Source organism: Halichoerus grypus, chromosome 1 (assembly GCF_964656455.1).
Source record: "Halichoerus grypus chromosome 1, mHalGry1.hap1.1, whole genome shotgun sequence".
In the NCBI taxonomy this organism is placed as follows: Eukaryota; Metazoa; Chordata; class Mammalia; order Carnivora; family Phocidae; genus Halichoerus; species Halichoerus grypus.
The window spans coordinates 152,843,009-152,869,903 of NC_135712.1; the positions used below are offsets into that span (position 1 = coordinate 152,843,009).

Consider the following 26,895-nt stretch of genomic DNA (forward strand, 5'->3'; position numbering starts at 1 on the left):
AACATTTGTGTGCAGGTCTTTGTGTGGACATAAATTTTTCACTCATTTCAGTAAATACTAACAAGTGCGATTGATTGCTGGATGGTGTGGTAAGAGTATGTTCAGTTTGGTAAAAAACTGCCAAACTGTCTTCCAAAGTGGCTGTGCCATTTTGCATTCTCACGGCAATGGACGAGAGTTCCTGCTGCTCCACATCTCGTTAGCATTTGGTGGTGTCGGTATTTTGGATTTTGGCCATTCTAACAGTTGTTTAGCAGCTCGCGTTGTTGTTTTGGCCTGTATTCTTGAAAAATGTCAATGGAATAATGAGAAAAGCTGAAGAAAAGAAAAGCTAAAAGATTACAGACCACTAAATTGTGGAGACAAATAGATACAATACATAATCCTGGACTATATTCTGTCCATGGGGGAAAAAAACCCATAAAAGACGTTATTAAGACAGTTGACAAGACTGGAATAGGGAATGTAGATTAAATTATTCTCTTAATATGAAATTTCCTGGATTTGATCATTGTCTAATTTTGTTTTTAGGACCTACAAACTGAAAGATTAGGGTCAAGTAGGCTTAATGTATGCAACCTGCTTGCAAATGATTCAGGAAAAAAATATATAGATAAATTTAAAGAAAGGAAATGTGGCATAATATTAGCAATTTGGAATGTGGATAATGGATACATAAGAGTTGTTTGTACTATCCTTGCAACTTTTCTGCAATTTATTTAAAAATAAGAAGTTTAAAGAATTAGAAAAATAATAGTTCTGCCTTTAACATTCCATCCATATCTTTTGATGCACACACACGTTTCTCGATCATATTCTGAAGAGTGGAATCGCGGACTCAAGGCGTGTGCATCTTCAACTTGATCAGCTAAATAGCTTACAAAGTGCCACTGACATCCTTATTAATTTTATTTATTCTTCCTCTCTCATTGAAATGTAAGGTCGTTGGCAGTGTTATCAAAGTGTGGGCCTTGGGCCCTCAGCATCAGCCTCACCAGGGTGCTGGTTAGAACTGCAAATCCTCAGACCCTCACTCCAGACTTGCTGAGTCAAAAACGCTGAGAGCACGGCCTAGAAATCTGCGTTTTCACGTCCTCTAAGTGATGAGAAAGTTTAAGTCGCGCTGTGATGCGTTAGGGCCGCGCCTGGCTTGCAGGCCGCCAGCTCCAAACAGATGAACAGTGGAGGCCGGGAGCCCGGGTTAGACGATGCAGAACCAGAGGGCAGCGCGCCATCCCCAGGGCACCGTCCCTGCGCCGGCAGCGGCTCCCGGACCCCCCGGCTGGGTGGGGAAGGGCGGCAGGACGGGGCGGGCCGGAGGCTGCTGTCCCCGCCTCCCAAGCCTTGGGCTCGCCGCGTAGCGCAGTCCTCCGCCTTCCTTGCCTTCTCGTCCCCCTCCTTCCTTCTTTCCTTCCTTCCTTCCGCCGGGCGCGATGGAGCCTGGGCGCGGGGCAGCCGCGGCGCTGCTGGCGCTCCTGTGCGCGGGCTGTGCGCTGCGCTGCGGGCGCGCCCAGTACGAGCGCTACAGCTTCCGCAGCTTCCCGCGGGACGAGCTGATGCCGCTCGAGTCGGCCTACCGGCACGCGCTGGACCAGTACAGCGGCGAGCACTGGGCGGAGAGCGTGGGCTACCTGGAGATCAGCCTGCGGCTGCACCGCCTGCTACGCGACAGCGAGGCCTTCTGCCACCGCAACTGCAGCGCGGTGCCCCAGCCCGAGCCCGCCGCCGGCCTCGCGCACTATCCCGAGCTGCGCCTCTTCGGGGGCCTGCTGCGCCGCGCGCACTGCCTCAAGCGCTGCAAGCAGGGCCTGCCAGCCTTCCGCCAGTCGCAGCCCAGCCGCGAAGTGCTGGCCGACTTCCAGCGCCGGGAGCCCTACAAGTTCCTGCAGTTCGCCTACTTCAAGGCAAGTCGGCCCGCTCCGCCCCCAGGCCCGGGCTCCGCCCCCAGGCCCGGGCTCCGCCCCTCCGTCTGGGGCGGCCTCGCACCGCCTTTCCCGAGCCAGCCTGCTCCCACCCAGCGTTGCCCAAGGACGCCTCCAAATCCTGTCTCCCCGCTTCTTCATCTTAAATAGGGATGAAAATACTTTTCTGGAAGGGTTATTCTGGGGCAGAGAATACGTACACAGAGTGTCTAGCCATCCAACAGTGCCTGATAAATGTTAGCTGTTATTTGAAGACAGACTCGTCTTTTCTGTGCGTATCATTAAAACCCCTTTTTCTCAAGTAAGTGGTGACTTTCAGTAATGGAGGGGAAGAGGACCTGAGCTGCCGGCTAGTTCCCTTTAAAGAGGAGGAAGTTGAGGCCAGGACAGGGCAGGGGCTCGTCGGGAGCACACACCCAGCCTAAAGGAGCAGAACTGTGCACTGTGGTGGTTCATCAGGATTGGTATCGGCTCTCTTTCATCTGGAATTTAACACAGTTGTCTTCCTCCTTCTCTGTGGCTGCTTAAATTCTGTGATTGCTGGCTAAAAATAGCCACAAATTGCAGTTCTTGATCCTTGGAGTCCTTTCTCTGGGAACCCGCAAATTTTAAGAATGGCATGAATGCCCTGTTCCTGGATAAAGCGACTTTATCTTGGCGGGTCGTTACCAGGTTTTGCCAAGAAAGCCCTCTCAAAGTCCAGTTTCTACTTTATCTAATTGAAAACGATTTTTAAAGGAATATATTGCATTTATTTTAATGACTACAAAAATAGATTCATGGCATATTCCAGACTCGAGGTAGAAGTTGTTTTGTTTTGAAACTTTGCTTTGAGTCTTTGGACTGCAAGATCTGTTTTTCGTATTTCTGAAACAGAGCCACCTTACGTTGTTGCATTCATAAGAGCAATAAAATAGCACAAAACCCTAAATAGGTGAAAAGATGAGTTATTTCTGTGCTTACATTTTATAAAGTATCAGTTTTGTGAATGTTTATCCTGGCAATAAAAAAAACAGTTTTAAAATAGAACCAGGGGATAAGATTAATAAAGCTCCAGGACATTGAAAAATGATGGCTGGCTCTTAAAGGACTATGTTTTAAGTTAAAAATGACTCATTTAATTCTCTTTTTTGTGTAGCTTTTGCCAGATACAGTCTGAACCAAATTTGAGTCATATAATCAAGGGGGAAATGTTTTATTTTTAAAACTGGAGGATAGTAGAAGCTGATTTATCTACAGATGAATTTGAAACAAGTGATATAGGGAGCAGGGGAAGAGTATTTTACTTAATGTGACCAGAGGGCAAAGGTTTTCTCCTTCATGATGGTGTCCTCAAAGGTCAGGATGGTCACAGCTATTCTTCAAAACCTTCCACCGGTCTTGTAACAATCACTTACTTAAAACTAAGTGAAATGCCATCTGTCTTGGTATTTTGAGATCTCTTAAAGGACAGGAAAGGTTCAGGATTTTATTAGTAAGCCAGGATCTTCAGTTAGTTGCTTCAACTGAAAGTCACTGAAGAAGTGATTTGAGGTGGTGTTACTGTATGGTTTATTTTTTTCCTTAACGATGTTTCTGTTGTTACACTCGGTGCGTGGGTAGGAGGACGTGATTGGCGGCAGGCACATACACCCTGCCGGGCACCCGAAGGCTGGAGGCTGGTGCCGGAGACAGAGCTGCCTGCTGTGGCGGGGCTGAGCAGTGTTCTTGTGCTGCCCTGGTTCGCAGGCCTCCGTTTCACTGATTAAGGACAAACGTCTCAGTTGAACACACAGGTGGGGATGGTGGGTTTGGCCTGTCAGAGGGAGGTAAAGAGGCACGGATGTGTGGTCTTGCAGAGAAGGTGCTCCTGGTGGGTAGCCCTGAAGCCCACCATAGGGGTTTATGTCATCAGCCCATCTTAGGTCCACACCATCAGCTGTGGGTTCCCTCCAGGGCTGCATCTCTGTGAAATGCCCATCTTCCCTGTAGGCCGAGCAAAAAGTGGGCCCCCACACTTGATCAAATTTTTAATGGTTGTTAAACTGAGCGGGTAGAGCTGGCCCCCTCCCAGGCACTCCTACCCCCGACCTTGCCTGGACAAGGACTCTGTCTCCCCACCCCCACCCCCACCCCCACCCCCAGCCACAGGGCCTGCCACTGCATTGAGGCCGATTTAGGAGTAGCTCGTTTGGTAGGTAGCTGGGGTCCTCTCATGCAGGTGGCTGTCTCTCAGGAGCACCTGGGAGGGTAGTGCTCCCACCCCCTTCTCCAGAACCTGCCTGGGTTTCTGTCAGAGGGTTAGCTGCCAAGATGTGGCTCCATGTTCCAGCTGGCAGAGCCCAAGCTGAAGTGAATAAATCACCCTTTCCTCTCCAGGAAGGGGTTCCATTTTGTTAAAACTCAGGTCCTAAGTTAGAGGCCTTAAAAATCCCTTTCTGTGCCCCTTTTCTAAATGCTCTTCTGAGAATTAGCGAATCGCAATTCGTTGGCAAATGCTTTAGAGGGCTGCATTCATACCTCCTCCCCTCCTTGTAGCTGGCAGACTAGCCTTTTTCCGGCCAGGGGTGTAAGGCGTTCTGTAGAACTCTTTGAAAAGCATTCCCACATAGGCCACTGACTGGCCCTTCCAGAACATCAGCACTGACACCTGGGAGTCTGCCCTCATTACCACCCAGCCCTTCTCCAGTGCAGCCGCTGCCTTGTCTCCAGATGACTCGGCACCAGTCCTGTTTCATACAGATAATCTGCTACCCTCTGATTCTCAGAAATCCAGAATGTACCAGATATCCCTTTATTTTCTCTCTGCAAACCTAATTTCCTAATTCCCACCTCTGAGCGTCGCTCTGGATTGGCTGAAGGAGTCTCTGTGCACATGTAGGGTGCCTCCCCTTCCCCCACAGCAGGTCGTGCCATGATTCCAGGGGACAGCCAGAGACAGCACATTAGCATGGGGGCCCGATGCTTGTTGGCTGAGTGTCCACACAGGGAGGTGTCCGTATTGCTCTAGCCCATATCCCCCAACACACAGATCCCCCCCAGAGGACCTCTGCCCTCTGGGCACTGTCCACGAGGGGGCCAGACCTGAAGCTCCAGGGCCAGAGACCTTAATCGAGGTTGCTCGGGGATACACGGAAGCATACTGGAGTGTATCGCACATGGAGGCAGGGCTTTCTTCCCCTGTTTTGCTCATTGTTATGGACCCACTTCCTAGGATAGCACCTGGCACGTAGGAGGGCTTGTGTGCTGAGTGAACGGATGAGTGAATGGGGGGGGGTCATCGAGAATGGTAAAGCAGGAGGTTCTGTGAGAGACTTGGGAAGATAGTAATATATTTGGGGATATATCATATATATATATATATTTCCAATATATATATATTGGAAAATATTAGTATATTTTTCCAGCAGAAAAGGTGTGGTGTAGTCCCACTGGGTAATTAGAGGGATGTTGAAAGGTGGTTATTTACAAAGGTTAGTAATAGTGGATGTGACTCCCCCTGGGCCAAAAAGGGCACGGGAGAGGAAAGTTCCAGGAAGCAGGAAGGAGCGAGACTATCCAGAGAGGGCCACCTCGAGAGGAGCTGTGACCTTCAGTTAAGGGCCAATAGCGGCCCAAGGTGACTGAAGGGAGGGAGCCAGGAGACTAAGTAACCCAACTTACCCCCTTGCCTTCCTTCCGACTCCCACTGGGGCTCCTCACTGGTGAACCCCATTGGAAGCTGGAGAGCAAGAGAGTGCAAGGCTTGATGGGCCATGGTAGTCACTGAACCCTCAGCTGGAAGCATTGTGTTGAAACACAGTTACTTGAAGGACTGAACATTCTTGTTTTGCAAAAATCACTGCTCATCCTCCATTGAGTAGAGCTCCTCTTACTTTGTTGTACTCAGGCGAATAATCTTCCAAAAGCCATTGCTGCTGCTCACACCTTTCTACTGAAGCATCCTGATGATGAAATGATGAAGAGAAACATGGCGTATTACAAGAGCTTGCCTGATGCCGAGGACTACATTAAGGACTTGGAAACCAAGTCATTCGAGGTATATTTGGGTTTTTACACAGCAAGGTAGCTGCAGTGTGAGTGGCTAAAGAAGCGGATCTTTATGAACAGCTATTGATCTAAGGACCTCTAATGGTTTTTGATGGCATTGATGAATATTATGACAATGGAAATGATTGACTTTTTAGCATAAAGTTGACCCATTTGAGAATGAGATTTTATATTCTATGATGCACTTAAAGCCATGTTTCATTTAAATGCTGTATTTTAGAAATAAGGTCATTTTGGGGTGCCTGGGTGGCTCAGTTGGTTAAGTGTCCGACTCTTGATTTCTGCTCAGATCATGATCTCAGGGTCGTGAGAGCAAGCCTCATGTCAGGCTCCTCGCTCAGTGGGGAGTCTGCTTGGGATGCTCTCTTTCTCTCCCTCTGCCCCCCTCCACTCCTGCTCTCCCTCCCTCTCTAAAATAAATAAATATATATTTTTTAAAGAAATAAGGTCATTTGATCATTTAGTTTTAAGATAGAGGAATAAATACATGTCTTGGAGATCATCCAGAAATGACCAAGAATACAAGAAAAAGGAGCATAAGTTTCCATTTCTGATGAAACTAGAAGACACATCTTTTTATACACACACACACACACACACATACACACCCCATATGTATTGAGGTGGAAAGGGAATCGAGGAGCTTGGAGGACTGACTTGACAGATTAGAGGCTACTACTGAAATCTAGGCATCTTGAAGGGGAGTCTGATGGGAATGAATGAGGAAGACTAACTCCTTTGAGCACTTACTGTTGTCCAGATCTATCGAGTTTGGATGCTAGGGGCATGGGTACCAAGGAAGGGTTAGGGCAGGGTTGAAAATAGCAGGATGTGCTGAAAGTATCCAAGGACTGACTTTAGGGTTACCTGTCGTGTGACCAGACTGCAAACTCACTTTGTCATTGGTGGTGACCCTCAAATATAGGGTGCAGAGTCTCTATTCTGGTGGCCCTTCAGTTTTCCAGGGAAGAATTCTCCAGCCTTTTGCAGGACTAGTGAAGTGTCATGCTTGTCTGCCTGTGTCTGAGAGCCAGTCTGGGGAGAGGGGTGGGGGCCTCATAGCTGAGTCAGAGACTTTACCTGCTTCTTGGTTCTTAGCCTCATGCCTCAACTCTCGATCTGCAATGCCTGATCCCTGACCCTACAGCCTTTATAGATAGAGTCTCTAGAATAAATCACCAGTCTCTGGTGAGGAGCAGCTTTGGGAGGTGGGACCCCTTGGGGGCACAGGTGGGTGGGCCTCCAACAGCCCCGTTCAGACTTTCAGCCCTGCCTTCTGTTCTGGGCCTGGCACCAGTCTCTGTGGTCGTCAGTGCCTGCAAATGCCGACACGTGTGTGATGTAGTGCAGTGCGTAGTGGGGGAGGGAGGTCGCTTTGCCCCAGACCCTCCTCTGTGATAATTTGGCTTTCTGTCCTTCCAAAAGTCGGAATGTCTTGTCTGCTGCTGGCTCCTTTTCCATTCTCCCGTGAAAAGGATTTCTGCCTGTGGTTTTCCCTGGGCTTGGGGAGCAGAGCCGAGTGCTCGTGGTCAGTGCGCTGTGCCTCACTCCTTCCCTCTTTGGAGTCCTGCCGGGTGTGGTGGGGCTGCCCGGCTGTGTGCCCAGGGCCACCCCCGCCATGCCTGGCTTTCTTCTTGCTGCCGCCGCCCTGCCACCCCTGCGGAGCCGGCTGCCTGGCGTTGCTGCTCGTGTTCCCAGCCTCTAGGCAAGTGGTTCAGCTCTCTGCCTGCCTGATTTCCAGGGGATGCTGCCTGCTCAGGACGTTTAGGGGAGATCACCCTCTCTCCCTGACACCTTAAGCTTGGTGAAGAGTTCTGGTCTGAGGGGTGGTCCTTAGACACCCCCATTCTGGAGCAGCTGAACAGGAGCTCTAAATGGAGTGTGCCACGCTTATTTCCGGGCCTGTCCTGGACCCTCCACGTGAGCAGGGTCGTGCATGTGCCCAAGATCTCTACTTATTTCTTGTGAGACCAAGCAGCTTCCTCAGCCTTCGTTATCTCTCTTTTATCTGGTCCAGTCAACAGGCAGCAGAAATTTCTTGAAGTTCCACTATCCCGCGCATGGCCACCCCCCTAGTAACTAGTACTAATGCTTGGCATTCCTATTTTATACTTAACTGTTGGGGGAAGTGTATCTGGCACCCGCTCTAAAGCTTGTATCTTTTCTCTGCTTCAATTTTAAAGATCAGCTTTATTGGGGTAGAACTTATTTAAAATTTATTTACCAGTTTTAAGTATATAATTCGATGAGTTTTGGTAAAGGTATGCGAGTGTGTAACCACCACCATAGTCACAACATAGAATATTTTCATCTCCCCTTTCCAGTCAAGCATTTGTCCCAACCCCTGACCTTCGGAGGCCACTGCCCTGATTTCTGGCACTCTGGTTTTTCTTTTTTTCTTGATTTGAATTTGATTTTATTATCAAGCACCTCCTTCTTTTTGAATTAAATTGAATAAGAAGCGTGCCATTGTACATAGGACAGAAAAAGCTAGATATAAGTCAGTTCCTGGCCGGCCTCATCTTTAATTAAGGGTTGGCGTGGTTTTCTTGGGACGCATGAGAGTGTAACTCCACGGTGGTCTGACTCCTTTCGGTTGGACGGCCCGCCTCCTTCATGTCTGGGAGCTTCACCCGCCTCTTCTCGCTTTCCAGAGCCTGTTCATCCGGGCGGTGCGGGCCTACAACGGCGAGAACTGGAGGACGTCCGTCACGGACATGGAGCTGGCCCTTCCCGATTTCTTCAAAGCCTTTTACGAGTGTCTCGCAGCCTGTGAGGGCTCCAGGGAGATCAAGGACTTCAAGGATTTCTATCTTTCCATCGCAGGTTGGTGGCGGGCAGTATTCCACACGTGAATGGGACAGCTGCCCTGTGGCATCCGCATGCCTTCCTGGTGGCTTGAGTGACTCTGAGGAACTTTTTTTTTTTTAAGATTTTATTTCTATATTTGACACACAGAGAGAGCAAGCAAGAGAGCACAAGTAGGCAGAGTGGTAGATAGAGGGAGAGGGAGAAGGAGACTCCCCACTGAGCGGGGAGCCTGATGGGGGACTCGATCCCAGGACCCTGGGATCATGACCTGAACGGAAGGCAGACGCTCAATGGACTGAACCACCCAGGTGCCCCTCCGAGGAACTTTTGAGCTTCAATGTGAATGGTGGCTGGGGAGGTAATATGTAACCCACACGTCCAGCCTTTGGTTTAGTAGGGGTTTCTGGAAAAATACCTGAGTACAGTGTTCAATCAAGCACAGGTCTGGAAGGGGGTCTAGCAGATCAGCTCTGCCTGGTTACAGATCCCCCACAGGCTTTTGGAAAAATAAAAATGGGCCCAAGAGCAACTCATGACTCACGTTATATAAAACGTTACTAGTTGAGCCACCCTTAAGAGTGCAGTCCAGTGGCATATAATACATGCACACTGATGTACAGCCACCCCTGCTGTCCATCTCCACCACCCATCATTTCATCTTCCCAAACGGGTGTTCTGTACCCATTAAACACCAGCTCCCCATCCTCTGCCCACAGCCCCTGACAACCACCACGCTGCTTTCTGTCTCTGTGAATTGGACTACCCCATGTACCTTGGATACGTAGAATCCTGTAGCATTTGTCCTTTTGTGACTGGCTTATTTCACTTAGCATAACATCTTCCAGCCTCAGAAATAATGTAGCAATTTGGTTGTCTTTTAAATCTCTTTTAACTGGTAGGTTCTTCCTCTATGTCTATTTTGCCCCCGTGGCTATTGAAAAAAACCAGATCATTCGCCCTGTAGAGATTCCCATAGTCTGGATTTTGCTGATTGTATCCCCTTGGTCCTCTGTTCTCTGTATTTCTTATAACTTGGTAGCTGGATGTAGAGGCTTGATCAGGCTCAGGTTTGATTTTCTTTTTTTGTGGAAGTTGGGGCACAAGCCAGCTTCCTAGTTGGTGCTCAGTTCTCGTGTCAGGAGGCACCGGATGTCTGGTTTTCTCTTTCTTTGTAGTGTTGGCAGCTGCTGGTGCTCATGCTGGCCCTCACGTAGTGCCTGTTAGCCAGTGTGCCTCTGCTGGTGAGAGGTCATTCCTTCCAGCATCCCTTCCTGCCTATAATGTCAGGAAGTACTCCTTACACTCAGACTGAAGGAGGGGGACAAAAGGGTGCTTGCTTGGAGCTGCAGTGTTTTGACTATAGGTAAAAGACAGTTACTAGAAAAAGTAACATTTACTATGCTCTAACTAGATGCCAGGCCCTGTTCTATGCTCTTTATGGGTATTATCTAGAGTTTGCAACCCTATGAGAAAGGTACTAGCATTCTCCCCATTTTACAGCTGGGAAAGCTGAGGCCTAGAGAGGTTAAGTACTCAGCTTGTTGTCCTCGGGGGAAGGGCTGGGATTTGAACCCAGGCCGTTTTGACTGGAGTCTTACCTCTTAACCCCAGTGAAATAGTCTCACCTCACCTACATTGCACTTAATCTCGAACTTTATTTCATTTTTGAATAGGTAACATGTATGCACATAGTGTAAATTGTGAAAGACACAAAAGGATAGACTGTAAAAAATAAGTCTTCTGTATGGTCAGGGTCTTGACTGGAGACAGATGGCCGACATGCATGAGGATACCTCAGGATGGATTTATTTATAGAAATGTGGGTGGAGGTGAACCCAGGGGGGCAAACTGATCCCTGGAGCTACTAGTAGCTGAGTTATTATCTCCTTTGAGCTTCAATGTGAATGGTGGCTGGGGAGGTAATATGTAACCCACACGTCCAGCCTTTGGTTTAGTAGGGGTTTCTGGAAAAATACCTGAGTACAGGGGAGGAAGGAGTTACAGGCAGTTAGAAGGAAGTCTTGCTTCTATCCACATCACTTCTACCCATTCCACTCACCCCAAAGGTAACCATTTTTATTAGCTTCTGGCTTATACCTCTAAACGTTTTTTTTTTCCTACAAAAATAAGCAAAGATCACTTTATCTTTGATCTACCTAAGATATATCTCTATAACTGTATCTTTATATGTAGATAGATAGACAACTGAGAAATTTTTTTTTGTTTTAAATTTTATTTTAAAATAATTTTTTATTTTAATTGTTTATTTTTAAGTAATTCCAAGCCTGTAGAGAAGTAGCAAGAGTAGTACAAAGAACTCTCATAAACTCTTTAGCCAAATTCACCAGGTTTTCACATGATTGTGTCTCATTTACTTCATCATTCTCTCTGGATGTGTGTGTATAATTATTTTTATTTCAGAACCACTTGAGAGTACGTTGCATACATCATGACCCTTTACCCCATAATACTTCAGTATATTTCCTAAGAATAACAATATTCTGCAAAACTCCACAATACAGTTACTAAATTCAGGCAACTTAATATTGAGACAATACTTTTATGCAATCTATAGTTTATATTCCCATTTTCTCCATTATTCCAATAATGTCCTCTAGGAGCTTTTTCTTTCCTGGTGAAGTGCAGTCCAATATCATGTTTCCTATTTATTTGTCATTTTTCTTCAGTGTTCTTTAATCTGGAACAGTTCCTTGGCCTTTCTTTTTATGCCATTGATTTTTTTTTTTAAGCTATTGATATTTTTTTTAAGAATATAAGCTAGGGGCGCTTGGGTGGCTCTGTCCGTTAAGCGTCTGCCTTCGGCTCAGGTCGTGATCCCAGGGTTCTGGGATCGAGCCCCGCATCGGGCTTCCTGCTCAGTGGGGAGTCTACTTCTCCCTCTCCCTCTGCCTGCCACTCTCCCTGCTTATGCTCACGCTCACTTGCTCTATCTCTGTCAAATAAATAAATAAGTAAAATCTTTAAAGAATATATAAGAATACAGGCCAGTCACTTTATAGAATATTCCTCAGTTTGGGTTCCTATTACATTCAGGTTGTGCACTTTTGGCTGGAACACTACGGAAGTATGCTTCTCGGGGTATCCCATCCAGATGCATGTGGTGTCTGTTTGCCCCTTACTGGTGATGTTGACTTGTAAGCATTTGGTTAAGGTAATTTCCAGTTTCCAGCTTCTCAGCAATACTATTTTTCCTTTTGATATTAATAAATAATTTGGGAAAAGATACTTTAAGACGAGGACAATTTGCTCTTCCTCAGACTGTCTCTACCCTCTCCCCTACTACCACACATATACCAGTTTAGTGTGTATTGAAAATTCTTGCCTGATTCTTTTTTCTCTATAAAGGTCATATATGTATATATGTACATCTATTTTTCTGTATTTTTTTGTTTGCTTTTTTCACACTGAATAGGTACCATATTTTATACACTGTTCTGTTCTTTGCTTTTTCCACTTAGCAGTATATCCTAACTAGCACATAGAGAGAGTCATTCTTTTTTGTTGTTGCTGACTACTCCACTGAGGGGTGGGGGGAATGATGCACCACAGTTTATTCAACTATCTGATGGACGTTTGGTTTGTGCCAATCTTTTGCTATTACATGTAATACTGCAATGGGGAACTTTAGGCATTTTCTTTTCTTTTCTTTTTTTTTTTTGCTAAGTGTGGAGGTATGTTTTCAGAATCAACATAAGTGGGATTAATAGTTCAAAGAGTAAATGTCTCTGCAAATTATTTAGTATTTTAAGTTACCATTTTGTATTCCTAGAAAAAATGTGTGAGAATGCCTGTCCTCCCCAGTCTTGCCAACAAAACGTGTACCATCATCATGGAGTCTTTTGCCGCTAGCTGCCTGAAGGGAGAAAAGGGAGGGGGCCGAGGATCATGTGGAGGATTTTAGGGACCAGTCCTTAAAGCGGTAGAAGTAGCATTCATTAGTTGTTGTGGTCCACATTTCAATGGCACAACCAGTCATATGGCCCCAACCCAACTGCAAGGGAGGCTGGGAAATGTAGTCTTTGACGTCTTTATCTGTTAACATATTTAGGTCTACCTATTCTCTTTTAAAGACTCTATAGAGGGGTGCCTGGGTGGCTCAGTTGGTTAGGTGTCTGCCTTTGGCTCAGGTCATGATCCCGGGGTCCTGGGATCAAGTCCCGCATCGGGCTCCCTGCTCCTTGGGGAGCGTGCTTCTCCCTCTGCCCCCCCGCGCATCACTCATGAATAAATAAATAAAATCTTTAAAAAAAATAAATAATTCTGTTTGTTTGTATATACCATAATTGATTAATCACTATCGTATTGATTGGCATTCAGGTTATTTCCAAGTCTGTTGTTGCAAACAATGCTTATGTGTGCCCATGTCTAAAGAAATTTTCCTAGAAGTAGACTGCTGGGCCAGAGGATGTGTGCATTTTAACCTTTGATGCATTTTGCCAAATGGCTCTCCAAAAAATGTGTTCCTGTTTTGCTTCTACCAGCAGACTATGAGAGTGAAAGTTTCACCATTTTCTCCCTAACACTGGATGTTACCAAATTTTTAAAATTTTCCCAATTTAAATGACAGATGGGAGCTACACTTGTGGTGAGCACAGCATAATGTATAGACTTGTTGAATCACTATGTTGTACACCTGAAACTAACATAACATGTGTGTCAACCCTACTTCAACAAAACAGGGTTTTTTTTGTTTGCTTGGTTTTGGTTTTTTGGGGTTTTTTTTTTTGCCAATTTAGCAGTTTAAAATATTTTAGGTGGGATTGTGTTCCTTCATTACAAATGAGGCTTAACATCTTTTCACAATGTTTATTAGCCATTTTTACAGTTTCTTTTCCGTGACCATCCTTTGGCCATTTTATATTGGGTGTTTGTCTTTTTCTTACGGATTTTTTTTTTTAAAGATTTTATTTATTTATTTGACAGAGAGAGACACAGCGAGGGAGGGAACACAAGCAGGGGAAGTGGGAGAGGGAGAAGCTGGCTTCCTGCGGATCAGGGAGCCCAATGCGGGGCTCGATCCCAGGACCCTGGGATCATGACCTGAGCCGAAGGCAGACGCTTAACGACTGAGCCACCCAGGTGCCCTTTCTTATGGATTTTAAGGAACTTTGCATATTAAGGGTTTTAGCCCTTTATCATAAGTGTTGCAAGTATTTTACCTTTATCATCTTTACCTTTTACCTGGATCGTTGAGGGAGGCAGAAGTGGTACTGAGAAGCTGATGGATGCACTGCTCTGAGAATTTGTGTGTCTTCTTTCAGATCATTACGTAGAGGTCTTGGAATGCAAACTACAGTGTGAAAAGAACCTCACCCCCGTTATAGGAGGCTATCCGGTGGAGAAATTTGTGGCCACCATGTATCATTATTTGCAGTTTGCTTATTACAAATGTAAGTAATTATCTACTACAGATCTTGGGCAAGGTCCTTAGTCCTCCTAAGACTCAGCTTCCCCATCTGTAAAAAATTGGGGTAATAACCCTTACCTCTGGTTTTTGAGAGAATTCGTCAAGGTCGCATTGACAGCCCTGGTGCGTGCTTTGCACGAAAAGGCAGCAAGTTCTGGTGATTCCGGGCACGGCCCCTGGAGCCAGACTGCCTGGATTTACATTTCAGCTTCATCACTTCCTAACTTCTCTGTGCCTCAGTCTCCTCATCTGTAAATTGGAGATAATTTGTACTAACCTCATCAGTTGCTACGTGTGGAGTGCTTCGGGTAGTTGTACGCTGGCACCTGGCATTATTTCCTCCCTATCATCCGTCTTCCCTTCCAGACTGAGTTTTGTCCCACTTGGTCCTCCTTGGGCCTGAAATTTGAGTTAATCAATCAGAACATCCCAAGGAGTCGAAGGGAAACAAAGAGAAAGAGATTCAGAGTTCAGGCTTCAGAGTCTGTCTTTTTGCCTTTTCCTCCTCTCCCCGTAACTGATGTCGTCTGAGTGGGGGTACCGTGGTGGTGACGCGCACAGGAGGATCCTTCCCGCTAGGGGGTGGGTGCCCTCGGGATCAGGGATGCGCTTGCTGTCAAGAGTGACCGGTGACCTTGGCTCCCACAGTCCCCCTTCCCCACTGTGGCTGTTTTATTCTTTGTTGAGTTCCCTCTTCTTGCAACAACCACCTCCTGTCCTCTGCAGGATGCCTGCTGAAGGTTGAAAAAGGGACAAAAAAGAAGAAAATTTTCTTCTATATGTATATACATATATTTTTATTTTTATTTATTTATTTTTTTAAAAGATTTTATTTATTTGACACAGACAGTGAGAGAGGGAACACAAGCAGGGGGAGTGGGAGAGGGAGAAGCAGGCTTCCCGCCGAGCAGGGAGCCCGATGTGGGGCTCGATCCCAGGACCCTGAGATCATGACCTGAGCCGAAGGCAGTCGCTTAACCAACTGAGCCACCCAGGCGTCCCTATACATATATTTTTAATTTTTAATTTTGCTAATCAGGATTGTTCCTGAGAAGACTCTGGAACAGTCATTTACTGCAGAGCTTTGTGAGTAAGGGAACTTGCCTCTTTTAGCAGTGAACCTGCTATCATGACAGCCTGAATCTCACCTAAGGATGTGATGAGATATCCTGAAATGTCCCTTAGTTGGGACATTTCTGAGATCAACAGAAGGGTGAGGTGTGTCTTCAACAGGTGTCCTTTCCCGTGCACAGAGGGCAGGGATGAAGTTTTATTTGCCGCTATAATCCTGGCACTAGCTGTTTGGTAAAGGATTATTTAGCATAGAGGACAAGAGTCTTATTCTTTTTTTCTTTTTCTTTTAGAGAGAGATTGAAAGTGAGCTGGGGGTGGGACAGAGGGAGAGAGAGAATCCCAAGCAGGCTGCATGCTTAGCACGCAGCCTGACATGGGGCTCAATCCTACTACCCCAAGATCATGACCTGAGCCAAAATCAAGTCAGATGCCCAACTGACTGAGCCACCCAGGCGCCCCAAGTCTTATTCTATATAATCTAGGAACACGCTTTCACAGAAGACGCACTAAGCTCACAGTGGGTCCCCAGCAAATACTTATTTGGCTGCGTTCTAATGCTGTGGGGACAGTTATTCTACTAGGCAGTGTTTTTGCTTATGAAGAGCCCTCTTTTTTAGTGTAAGTGATTGATTAGTGCTTTGTTACAAAAAGACTTGTAGTATAGGCTTGTCACAGCAAACCGATCATCTCAGAGATGTACAAAGAAACACCCAAAGCAAACCACCCATTCCCATCTCCCCTCCTCCCCCAAATCCCTCTGTTAACTGTTTGCTTATATTCATCCACACTTGGAAGAGCCCTGCTTTAATGAGAATTATGGAAAGTTATGTACATTTTATTTTATTTTTTAAAGATTTTATTTATTTGAGAGAGAGAGAGAGCATGAGCAGGGTGAGGGACAAAGGGAGAAGCAGCCTCTCCGCTGAGCAGGGAGCCTGACGTGGGGCTGGATCCCAGGACTCCAGGATCATGACCTGAGCCAAAGGCAGATGCTTAATCAACTGAGCCACCCAGGTGCCCCAAGTTATGTACATTTAAAAAACTTATTCTGGAAAAAAAAGCAACCTTATTCTGGAAATTTAAAAGTGTACATTAGAGAGGATGGTATAATGAACTGTAGTATGCCCATCACCCACTTGAATTTTGATCAACACTTTGCCAATCTTGGATTCACAGTTTAAAAGTTTTCTGCTGGGGCGCCTGGGTGGCTCAGTCGTTAAGCATCTGCCTTCGGCTCAGGTCATGATCCCGGGCTCCTGGGATCGAGCCCCGCATCGGGCTCCCTTTGCTCAATGGGGAGTCTGCTTCTCCCTCTCCCGCTGTCCCTCCCCCTGCTCATTCTCTCTCTCTCTCAAATAAATAAACAGAATCTTTTAAAAAAGGAAATAAACGTTTTCTGTGGATGAAAACATAAGCTGATGTTGTAGTTGTTTTTTGATAAGCTACTGTTTTTATTTCATTTTCACAAAAACCTGCGTTGGCACCTTCCTGAGCTAGGCCCCGAGTTGGACTCTGAAACGCGGGGAAGAATCCAGCAGGTGTTCTGGCCCTCTGACCGGGGCTTGGCTGTGCTTGCACAGAGCCAGGACACTAGGAGTTTCGAAGTGTTCCAGATACATGCAGGCCCCTCGGGCAGCGCACTGGTCCTTGGAGTCCTCGCATGCTCTGAAAGTCGCCGTGCGTATCAGGGACTGCGGCAGTGACTTACAGACACCAGTAGACCAGAACCTCTAGCTCTGCTGGTTGCTTCACGGGAATCTTTGCTTTCTGAGTTTATAGGTAAACAGTATGAATTAAGATGTACTTCTTGAAATTAGCTTCTTGAAAGTCAGCCTGTTGCGAACTTTTTTGAGATTATCTACCACACTGAGTTTTTTGAGGGAAGGTGTTATTTATGCTTGAACCCCAGCCCCGTAGGCCTTGAAATAAGTACCTTTCCCCGCCTTGTAGACTTTGTGAATAATCTGTGCCCTGAAGCGCTCGGTTTTTAAGGTTGTTGTTACAGGAGACAGCCACTGGGTGGCACAATTTATTCATACCCACGTTTTGGTTACTCCGCCAACCAGCGCTTTAGCAAAGGTAGTGGGTTGAAAATTGGAGCATAATGTGCCAGGATAAATACACAGGGGCTTGTGGCTTATCACCTCTTTCCCCTTGCCGCCCCCCCCCAGCCCCCAAATAAATCCCAACCCTGCAGATCTCCTGTGCTGAAGGTGCTGTCCTAGGTGGGGCGACTCTGAGGAGGGATGCTAGAGGTGGGAACCCCAGTTTCCAGGAGGTGTCAACACCACGTGACTTCAGATCTCTTCCAGCCCAGAAGGCCCACCATCCTTTGGGTCTTCTAGGTTTAGGGTAGCTGTAGGAGGGCTGCCTGGATGTGGGGGTTGTGGTGCCATCCAGATGGGACGCAGGCACATCCTCCCTACCTCCCTCAGCCCCAGGACAGTGCAGGGGACCCAGCTTTCCCAGCTCAGGTCAGTGGAGCTTGAACTGGAATACAGTAGACATTTCTGGAAAGGCAGATTCTGCCTAATGAGGAACTTCCATGTTTCAAAACCGCTCCCCAGGCTGCCGTGGAGACCCAGTCTGTGACCTGCCCACCCAGGGATAATTCTGGCTGGTCACAGGCTTTGCCAAGGAGGGGCTGTGGAGAAGGGGCTTGCCCATGGATATTTTCTTTAGGAAGCCGTTGCTGCTGAGGGGGATTTCAGGGCACGGTTGGCTGATTTCCTGTGCCTCTTTTCTCCCCGGCCTCAGTGAACGACCTGAAGAACGCAGCCCCGTGCGCAGTCAGCTACCTGCTCTTTGACCACGACGACAAGGTCATGCGGCAGAACCTGGTGTACTACCAGTACCACAGGGACAAGTGGGGCCTCTCGGACGAGCATTTCCAGCCCAGACCAGTAGGTGGCGGGGCACGGGACGTCACGTGTGCGGGCCTCCTCTTCTCACTTTAGGGGACTGCTTTGCCCCTTACAGGAAGAAGTTATTACAGAAATGAAGGGGAACTCCTTTTTTTCTGTTTTTTTTTTTTTTTTTTTTAACATTTTACTGCTCTATTCTGATTCCTAAATCAGTAAAAACTACCAAACATTACAAAAATGTTTTACTTAGAAAGTGAAATTCCCTCAAAACCCCATACTTTTCTTTACCCCCTGCCTTATCGCTGTGCGTTTGCTCATACATACGGCATGTATTTATTTTTACCGAAACAGGGTCACACTTTACCTGCTGTTGTGCGACTTGCTTTGTCTTTCCAACAATTCATCATGAACGTTTTCCATGTCACACTCCTACAGCTACTTATTTTTTAACACCTCCAAGATAGATTCGTTTATGGATGGACCATCATTTAATTCACTTGACGGACAAGCTCAGCTTCGCATGTGTTTGTTTTCAGGGAACTCTAGGGATTATATATTACTTTTTTTTTTTTTTTAAGATTTTATTTATTTATTTGAGAGAGACAGTGAGAGAGAGAGAGCACGAGAGTGGGGTGAGGGGCAGGAGAAGCAGACTCCCCACTGAGCAGGGAGCCCAATGCGGGACTCCATCCCAGGACTCCGGGATCATGACCTGAGCCGAAGGCAGACGCCCAACCGACTGAGCCACCCAGGCGCCTGGGATTATATATTACTTTTAAAAGATCTTTTCTAGTTGGTCTTTGCCCTTAACTTGTATTTTCATTGAGATTTTTGTATGCTGTCCCAGTTGGCCATGCACACCTCACTCCCCTGCCAACACACAGAAACACACACACACAATCTCTCTCTCTGTCTCTCTCACTTACTTGGGGTTGGCCACTCTTTTTTAATTGAGGTATGTTTCATATACAGTAAAATTCATGCTTTTAAGATGTACAATTTAGTGGTTTCCAGTAGACTCACAGAGTTGTACAACCATGACCACTGTCCAATTTTAAACATTTTCATCACCCCCAAAAGAAATCCATACCCTGTCTCCCCCTCCTCCCAGTTCTGACATCAAAGGGTTGGTCATAGAAACTGTTCTGTGTTTGTGTCTGAACAGGAAGCAGTTCAGTTCTTTAACGTGACTACACTCCAGAAAGAGCTGTATGACTTTGCGAAGGAAAATATAATGGATGATGATGAGGTAAGTTTTCATGTTTAGCACACGTCTGGCTAAGAGAAAATATTACTCACATCTTTGCAGAAATCACTGGAAGGCTAAGTCATCCCTGAAACAGAAGGGAACCTTGAGAAATACAGTTTCTATGGGCGTTTTAATGAAAGAGCACTGGAGGGGGGAACACCGCTTTCTAGGAAACCCAGGTCATAGCACCACATTTCCTGACAGTGACTATGGAGGAACCCACCGTAGAAGCCATCCAGTGATCATTTTTTACCTTTAGAAAAACGCAGTGCATTTTCAATGACTCAGCGCTCCGAACACACTTGGAAAGCCTCATCCCAGTTTTTCTGGGATATAATTATTATCTCTTTTCTTCTTTTTCTTTTTGTAAATTCAGTCCTTGCTGTGAGTCATTTTATCGTTCTCTGAGATTGCTTGAAATTCCTGATTCTCACTCAGCTGTCTCCTTTTTTTTTTTTTTTTTAAGTTTTTATTTAAGTAATCTCTACCCCCAGCGTGGGGTTTAAACTCATGACCCTCGAGATCAAGGGTCACATGCTCCACTGACCGAGCCAGCTGGGTGCCCCTCAGCTGACTCCTTTTTTTGACAAAGACTCCACTGGTGATGGATGAGTCATTTTGGGGTGGGGCAGCCTAGTCACAGAAAAGCCCTCATTATGGGGATATTTAGAGAGATGTGTTTGAAACAAACCAGAGCATGCTTCTATGGCCTCTGGGGACTTGTCAGCTTTTGGAGCTTGCTCTGGCCTGACCCCTCACTTCATAGATGAAGAGCCTGGGGGACAGGAAAGTTCGATGAGCTGCTAGGCCAGACCCAGAGGCCCCGAGCTTCCAGGTCTTCTCTTTCCACTGCCCTGGTTTTTGGTGAAGCACTTTTAAATAAGATATGATCATGGAATTTGGGGGTAGACCCCCACTAGCAGGTACTGAATGGGGGTAGACCCATCACTAGCAGGCACTGAATTCCCCAGAGCTCTGGTTTTCCATCTGTAAAATGGGACTAATAATGTTGACTTCACAGGGTTGGGAAAATGAAGTACTATGCTGCATGTGGAAATGCTTTATAGACTAGGAAGTGATCATTGTGTTGTGAGTCTTAGGTTGGGTTAAGAAGCGGAGCCTGACATAAGGTCACAAGGATGCTGCAAAGGAAGGAGTGCTGGCTAGAATACAAGCAAGGCTGGCTGCTCTAGTTTGGAAAGTGGAGAAAAATATATTTAGAAAAAGGAAGGGTTGAGTTTCTAATGATCCAGAGCAAGCCGCTCTTGATATTTTGATATAGATACTTCCAATGTTTTCTATACATTTCTAATATATATTCATAATAAACCCAACTGTAATAGATATCATGGCTTTCCATTTAGCATTGTAATATGAGAAGTTGCCCTTGTGATGTTTTCCTAGAACAGCTTTATTGAAATATTACTCACACACCATAAATACTCCTTTTTAAAGTACACAATCTAGTGGTTTTTAGTATATGTGCAAAGTTGTACATCCATCCCTAAGAATTTTAGGGCGTTTTCATCACCCCAAAAAGAAATCCCAAACCTGTTAGTAGTCATTCCCCATTCCTTCTCCTCTGCCCACCCCTCCCCCACATCTGTCCCCAGCCCCTGGCAACCACTAATCTACTTTCTGTCTCTATGGATTTGCCTGTTCTGGACATTTCATATAAATGGAATCTTATGGTAGGTGGTCTTTTGCGATCGGCTTCTTTCACTGAGCAGAATGTTTTCAAGGTTCAGCCATGTTGTCATATATAATTCTGTTACAATGTAAGATTCCTTTTTTTTTTTTTTAAGATTTTATTTATTTATTTGACAGAGAGAGACACAGTGAGAGAGGGAACACAAGCAGAGGGAGTGGGAGAGTGAGAAGCAGGCTTCCCGCTGAGCAGGGAGCCCGACGCATGGCCTGATCCCAGGACCCCGGGATCATGACCTGAGCCGAAGGCAGACGCTTAACGACTGAGCCACCCGGGCGCCCCTAAAATTCCTTTTTATTGCTAAATAATATTGCACTGCATGGATATACCATATTTTGTTCACCTGTTCCTCTGTTGATGGACATTTGTACTGGGTTGTTTCCACTTTTTTTTTTTTAATTTTATTTATTTATTTGACAGAGAGACACAGCGAGAGAGGGAACACAAGCAGGGGGAGTGGGAGAGGGAGAAGCAGGCTTCCTGCGGAGCAGGGAGCCCGATGCGGGGCTCGATCCCAGGACCCTGGGATCATGACCTGAGCCGAAGGCAGATGCTTAATGACTGAGCCACCCAGGCGCCCCTGGGTTGTTTCCACTTTTTGACTATTTTGAATAATGATGCTATGAACATTTGTGTACATGTTTTTGTTTGGACCAAAGTTTTTAATTGTCTTATGTACCAGGAGTATATATGTAGAAGTGGAATTGCTGGGTCAGATGATAGCTCTGTGGTTAACTTGAAGAATTCCCAGACTGTTTTCCAAAGTGGCTGCACCATTTTACATTCCCACCAGCAATGTATGAAATTTCCAATTTTAGTATATGTGCTGCCGAAGCGAGCACAATGTATGAAATTTCCAACTTGCCACATCTTTGTCAGCACTTCCTGGTGTTTGTCTTTTTTATTATAGCCATTCTAGTGGGTGTGAAATAGTATTTCATTGCGGTTTTGATTTTAATTTCCCTAATGACTAATGATGTTGAGCATTTTTTCCTATGCTTATTAAGCCATTTGTGTATCTTCTTTACAGAGATGTCTAGTCTATTCAAATTCTTTGTCCATTTTTTAATTGGGTTACTTGTCTTTTTATTGTTGAATTGTGAGTGTTCTTTACATATTCTGGTTATAAGTCCTCCGTCAGATACATGAATTGCAAATATTTTCTTGCAATCTGTGGGTTGTCTTTTCATTTTCTTAATGGTGACTTGAAGCATAAACGTTTTAAATTTTGATGAGATCCAGTGTGTCTGGTTGAAACTACATCATCTTGAAATTGAAAGTATTAGTCTTCCAACTTCATTCTTCTTCTAGGTTGTTTTGGCTATTCTGGGTCCCTTGTATTTCCATATGAATTATAGGATCAGCTTGCCAATTTCTTTTCTTTTTTTTTTTTTAGATTTTATTTATTTATTTGACAGAGAGAGAGAGCACGCACAAGCAGGCGGAACGGCAGGGAGAGGGAGAGGAAGAAGCAGGCTCCCCGCAGAGCAGGGAGCCCGATGTGGGGCTCAATCCCAGAACCCTGGTATCATGACCTGAGCCAAAGGCAGATGCTTAACCGACTGAGCCACCCAGGTGCCCCAGCTTGCCAATTTCTGCAAAAGGCCTCTGGGATTTTTGATAGGAATTGTGCTAAATCTGAAGATCCTTTAGATAGTATTGACATCTTAACAGTATTAAGTCTTCTGATCCATTAACATGGGATATCTTTCTACTTCTGGAGGTCTTCTTTAATTTCCTTCAATAATGTTTTCTTAAATTTCGTTATTCTTGATGCTGTTGCAAGTGGAATTTTTTCTCATTTTTATTTTTATTTTCAATTGTTCATTGCTAGTATATAGAAATACACAGTTGATTTTTGTATAATGATACGGCAATTCTGCAAATTTGTTGAACTTGTTATTATTATTCTAATAGTTGTGTGTGTGTGTGTGTGTGTATTGCTTAGGAGTTTTTATATGCAAGATCATGTTATCTATGAGTAGATGTGATTTTACTTCTCTTCCAATCTGGATGACTTTTGTTTATTTTTCTTTGCTAATTGCCCTGACTAAAATCTCCAGTAAAATGTCAGATAGAAATGGAGAGAGTGAACATCCTTGTTTTGTTCCCAATCTTCGAAGAAAAACATTCTGTGTTAGCATTAAGAAAGTTGCTAGCTGTGAGGTTGTTTTTTTTTTTTTGTAGGTGCCCTTTGTCAGGTTGAGAAAGTTCCCCTTCTAATCCTAGTTTGTGTAATGTTTTTATCATGAAGTGGTGTTGAATTTTGTCATTTGCTTTCTGCATCTATTGAGAAGATGTTGTGGTTTTTGTTAACCTTGTTAGTTAATGTTTATTATAAATATGACTTTTTGATGACTAATATTCCATGGTATAGATTTTTTAAAGTAAAGCTTTCTGTTTTTTTTTTAGGCATTTAGGTTGCTTCTAACTTTCACAAATAACATAGCTGAGACTAAATTGGTTACTTTTTTTCTAGTCATTTCCTTAGGATAAATTCTTATGGGTGGAATTCCTGGGTCCAGGGCTATGAACATTTTGAGGGCTTTTGATGTACAAAGACAATATGTTTAGAAAAAATCATAGATATTAGAACAAGAGAACTTTTATGATATTCAGTAAGGCTCTGTCATGTCACAGATGAGGAGAAAAATTCAGAAAGGTAGAGTGACTTGCTCAAAGTTACACAGCTGGTTTGTAATCATCCATTGAACACCAGGCTTATTCTAGGCTTTAAAATTCCTAGTATTCTTGGACTTGACACTGTCAAGATAAAAAAAAGGAGTCTGTTGAAGGTCCTGGAAGTAATTAGCTTATTAATCAAAGCTTTAGAATTTTGAAAGAATTAATCCATCTCTAAAGAACAAGCTATTTTCTTTTCTATATATCAAAGTATGACAAGTAATTATTTGAAACAAAGTATAATCAATACAATAAAATTCTTAGTTTAACCTTTAAAATTTCCAAAGGACAAAATACTACATTGGAACAAAACATCAATACGATTTAGCTACTGAAGATAGGGGCATTCTCCTTTATTATCTTTCTGGGGTTGAAATATGTTGTAAATTGTTGTAAGCTCCTGAAAGTTTGCACACTGGTTAAAAATTTTGCAGATGCTTATTATGGTTTCAGAAACTTTATAAAGCAGGCTGAAATAGATGCTTCAAGTTTCGGGTTCTGATGGTTGTTTGCTTTGGGAAGGTCTAAAAGAAATAGATTATAATTTGCATGAGTGATTTATTGAGGGAGTGCTCTCAGGTAGGAAAGAAGTGAGGGGCAAGGGAAGGAGCCATGAAAAGATACGGTCTTAGCTGGTGTCAAGCTTAGCCTGATCCCATGGGAGCTCTGGAGCATGAATTGTACCACAGAGTCTTCCTGCATTTTCTAGGCAGCTTATCCTTCTCTCCTTGGTTGTTGGCAGCCCAGAGGGGCTGGTGTGTAAACTCCCTGGTGGGGCTCCCCTTTTAGTCAAGATCAGTTGTCCAGAGAAGGGGCAGCTATCGGCCCATCAGCAATTGGCCCTCCCAGCAGTTGGGGCATGGGTGCATTCCCAGAGCAGATCTGAGCTAGGCTGTTGGTGCCTCGACTATAACAGGCCACAGAGGGGCTTGTGTTTCTTTCATCTGTATTGCCTTGGGTGCTTATTAGTGAGCTCAGAGCAGGCAGTACCATCATCCCAGGTCGCAGCCGCCGCACAGCAAGGAACAGTAACTCTGGGAAGAGCTGTCACGGCCGTACATGGAGTCCCTCTACGGTGTTTTCCTTTTGGGTTGCTTCCAGAAAGCAACCAAAGAACATCGTTTTTTCTTTTTTTAAGATTTTATTTATTTATTTGAGAGAGAGAGTAGGGCAAGAGAGAGAGAGAGAAAGAGAGCGCGGCAGGCAGAGGGAGAAGGAGAAGCAGGCTTCCCGCCGAGCAGGGAACCTGACACAGGACTCGATCACAGGACCCTGGGATCACGACCTGAGCCGAAGGCAGACGCTTAACCGACTGAGCCACCCAGGCGCCCCAGAACATCGTTTTTTCAATCAGTGGTCTTCCACTTCCGTGACTTTAGTTTCTGATCTCAGGCATGACAAGGTAGAAGTATTTGATGAAAATAATAAGACCCCCTGTTGTGTCTCATGTACTTGGGAGATTTCCCAACTATTCTCAGATGCTGAGATTTTATAACGGAAAGTGTGTTAAAATATCAAAAAGAGCACATAGGCTCTTGGCCTGTGATGGTGGCCTCTGTGAAGGAGGCCAAGCTTTAGCAGGGGTGATTAGCTTCAGTGGGGCTGACCCTCTCGTGGGAGTGGGACTTGGCCTCCTTGGTGATTCACTCATTCTTGGCAGTAAAGAGAATGGGTGTCATCAGCTGGGCCCAGGTGTGTTGTGGGAGAGAAATCAATGCAGAGAAGGAAATCAGAAAGTGTGCTGGGCTATTTCAGGTTGAGGCCGATTGTAGAAGGAGGGAGCAGGTGGGCTCCTGGCCCTGACAATGGGCAAGTGGGTCCCACTGTACCCAGGAGACTGTCTCGTAAAGGGAGTGACTGCTTGAGCCACACCAGAATTATGCACGCATACTCTCAATCATTCTTCCTTTAGCGGGTTTCCCACCTTCTGCATGCCACGTTCTGGGGAAGAAAAGCAACCCAGGTCCTGGTCCTTGAAAAACTCCTGGTCTGCTGATGAGGGCAGAAGGGGACAGATAGAGAGTGTTCCTGTGGAATAAGTGCTAAGGGGTAGGGGGGATGCCCAGAAAAGGGGGCACTAAACAGGTCTTTCAGAGGGTGGCTGGATTGCCCCTTCCCACGGGCCGTCTGCGGGCGTTCCAGAGCACGTGACTGCACGTTCACATGGAAGCCAGGTCCCTCCGAGGGGAAGTCAGGTCCTCTGGGCCCAAGGGCAGTGGGGAAGGGCTGCTCCAGGCCACGCAGGCCGCCGGCAGTGACATCTTAGAGACCGTCTCTGCTTACCGGCACTTTTAAAGTCGGGTAGCCCACCTAACGCAGATGTCCTCTTGTCTCTTACAGGGAGAGGTTCTGGAATATGTGGATGACCTCTTGGAGCTGGAGGAGACTGGCTAGTCCGCAGCAGAGAGATGCCCTTGATGTTCAGGAGACACAGATTCTTCGTCTTCCTTTCCCCAGTAGCCCACGTTGTTGACACCTCAGAGCCCTCTCTTTACTCTGTGAAGTGAAAGGGAAGCCTCAGCTCTCACTACATACAATAAGGGGTGAGCCTGCCTTCCCCGTGACCACACCTGCCTCCCCAGGGTCGGCCCATGCTCACACCTGTCTCCCTCCCCATCTTCACACCTGCCTTCTCCATGTTCATGCCTGCCTTTCTCACCGTTTTGGTTGGAAGGACAGTCTTCCATTTTTTTCCCCCCAGAAAATCACTATTGTATTTTAAATAAGAAAAATACCCCTAAAATTAAGTAATTGTGAAAACCTACTTTGGGTTTTCACTCTTCCAGATTTTATACTTCTTCATCCCCATGCCCTGATCCAGGAAAGATAGTGGAAGACAAAGGCCAAACTTCTCCCCGCCCCTGACAGCCTCCACATGGTCTGACCTGAACCATTTCCGGCACCCACTGAAAGACAAGTTGGGTAGATAGTGCAGGCTACAGAAATACGGCTTTTGCCCAACACTTCTGCATCTCCAAAGTCTTACAGTGGTTGGTCGGCCCCCCTTGGGGACAAGAGTCAGTTATAAGTCTCAAAGTTGGGAATGGAAGAAAGCAGAGAGAGTCTAGTTTCATTTCATTCTTTCAATAAATATTTATTGAGCACCTGCTACATACTAGACATTGACC

The 26,895-nt window shown here is 45.5% G+C and overlaps 1 protein-coding gene across 1 annotated transcript; it reads left to right on the top strand.

Moving 5' to 3' along the window:
* Positions 1–1,330: 1,330 nt before the first annotated feature.
* On the top strand, positions 1,331–26,878 carry CRTAP (cartilage associated protein). Its single transcript, XM_036085792.2, has 7 exons — positions 1,331–1,904; positions 5,791–5,940; positions 8,606–8,777; positions 14,045–14,173; positions 18,022–18,167; positions 19,294–19,377; positions 26,108–26,878. Exons 1-7 carry the CDS (start codon positions 1,434–1,436, stop codon positions 26,159–26,161), a joined length of 1,206 nt encoding a protein of 401 aa, XP_035941685.1. The 5' UTR covers positions 1,331–1,433; the 3' UTR covers positions 26,162–26,878.
* Positions 26,879–26,895: the final 17 nt, after the last annotated feature.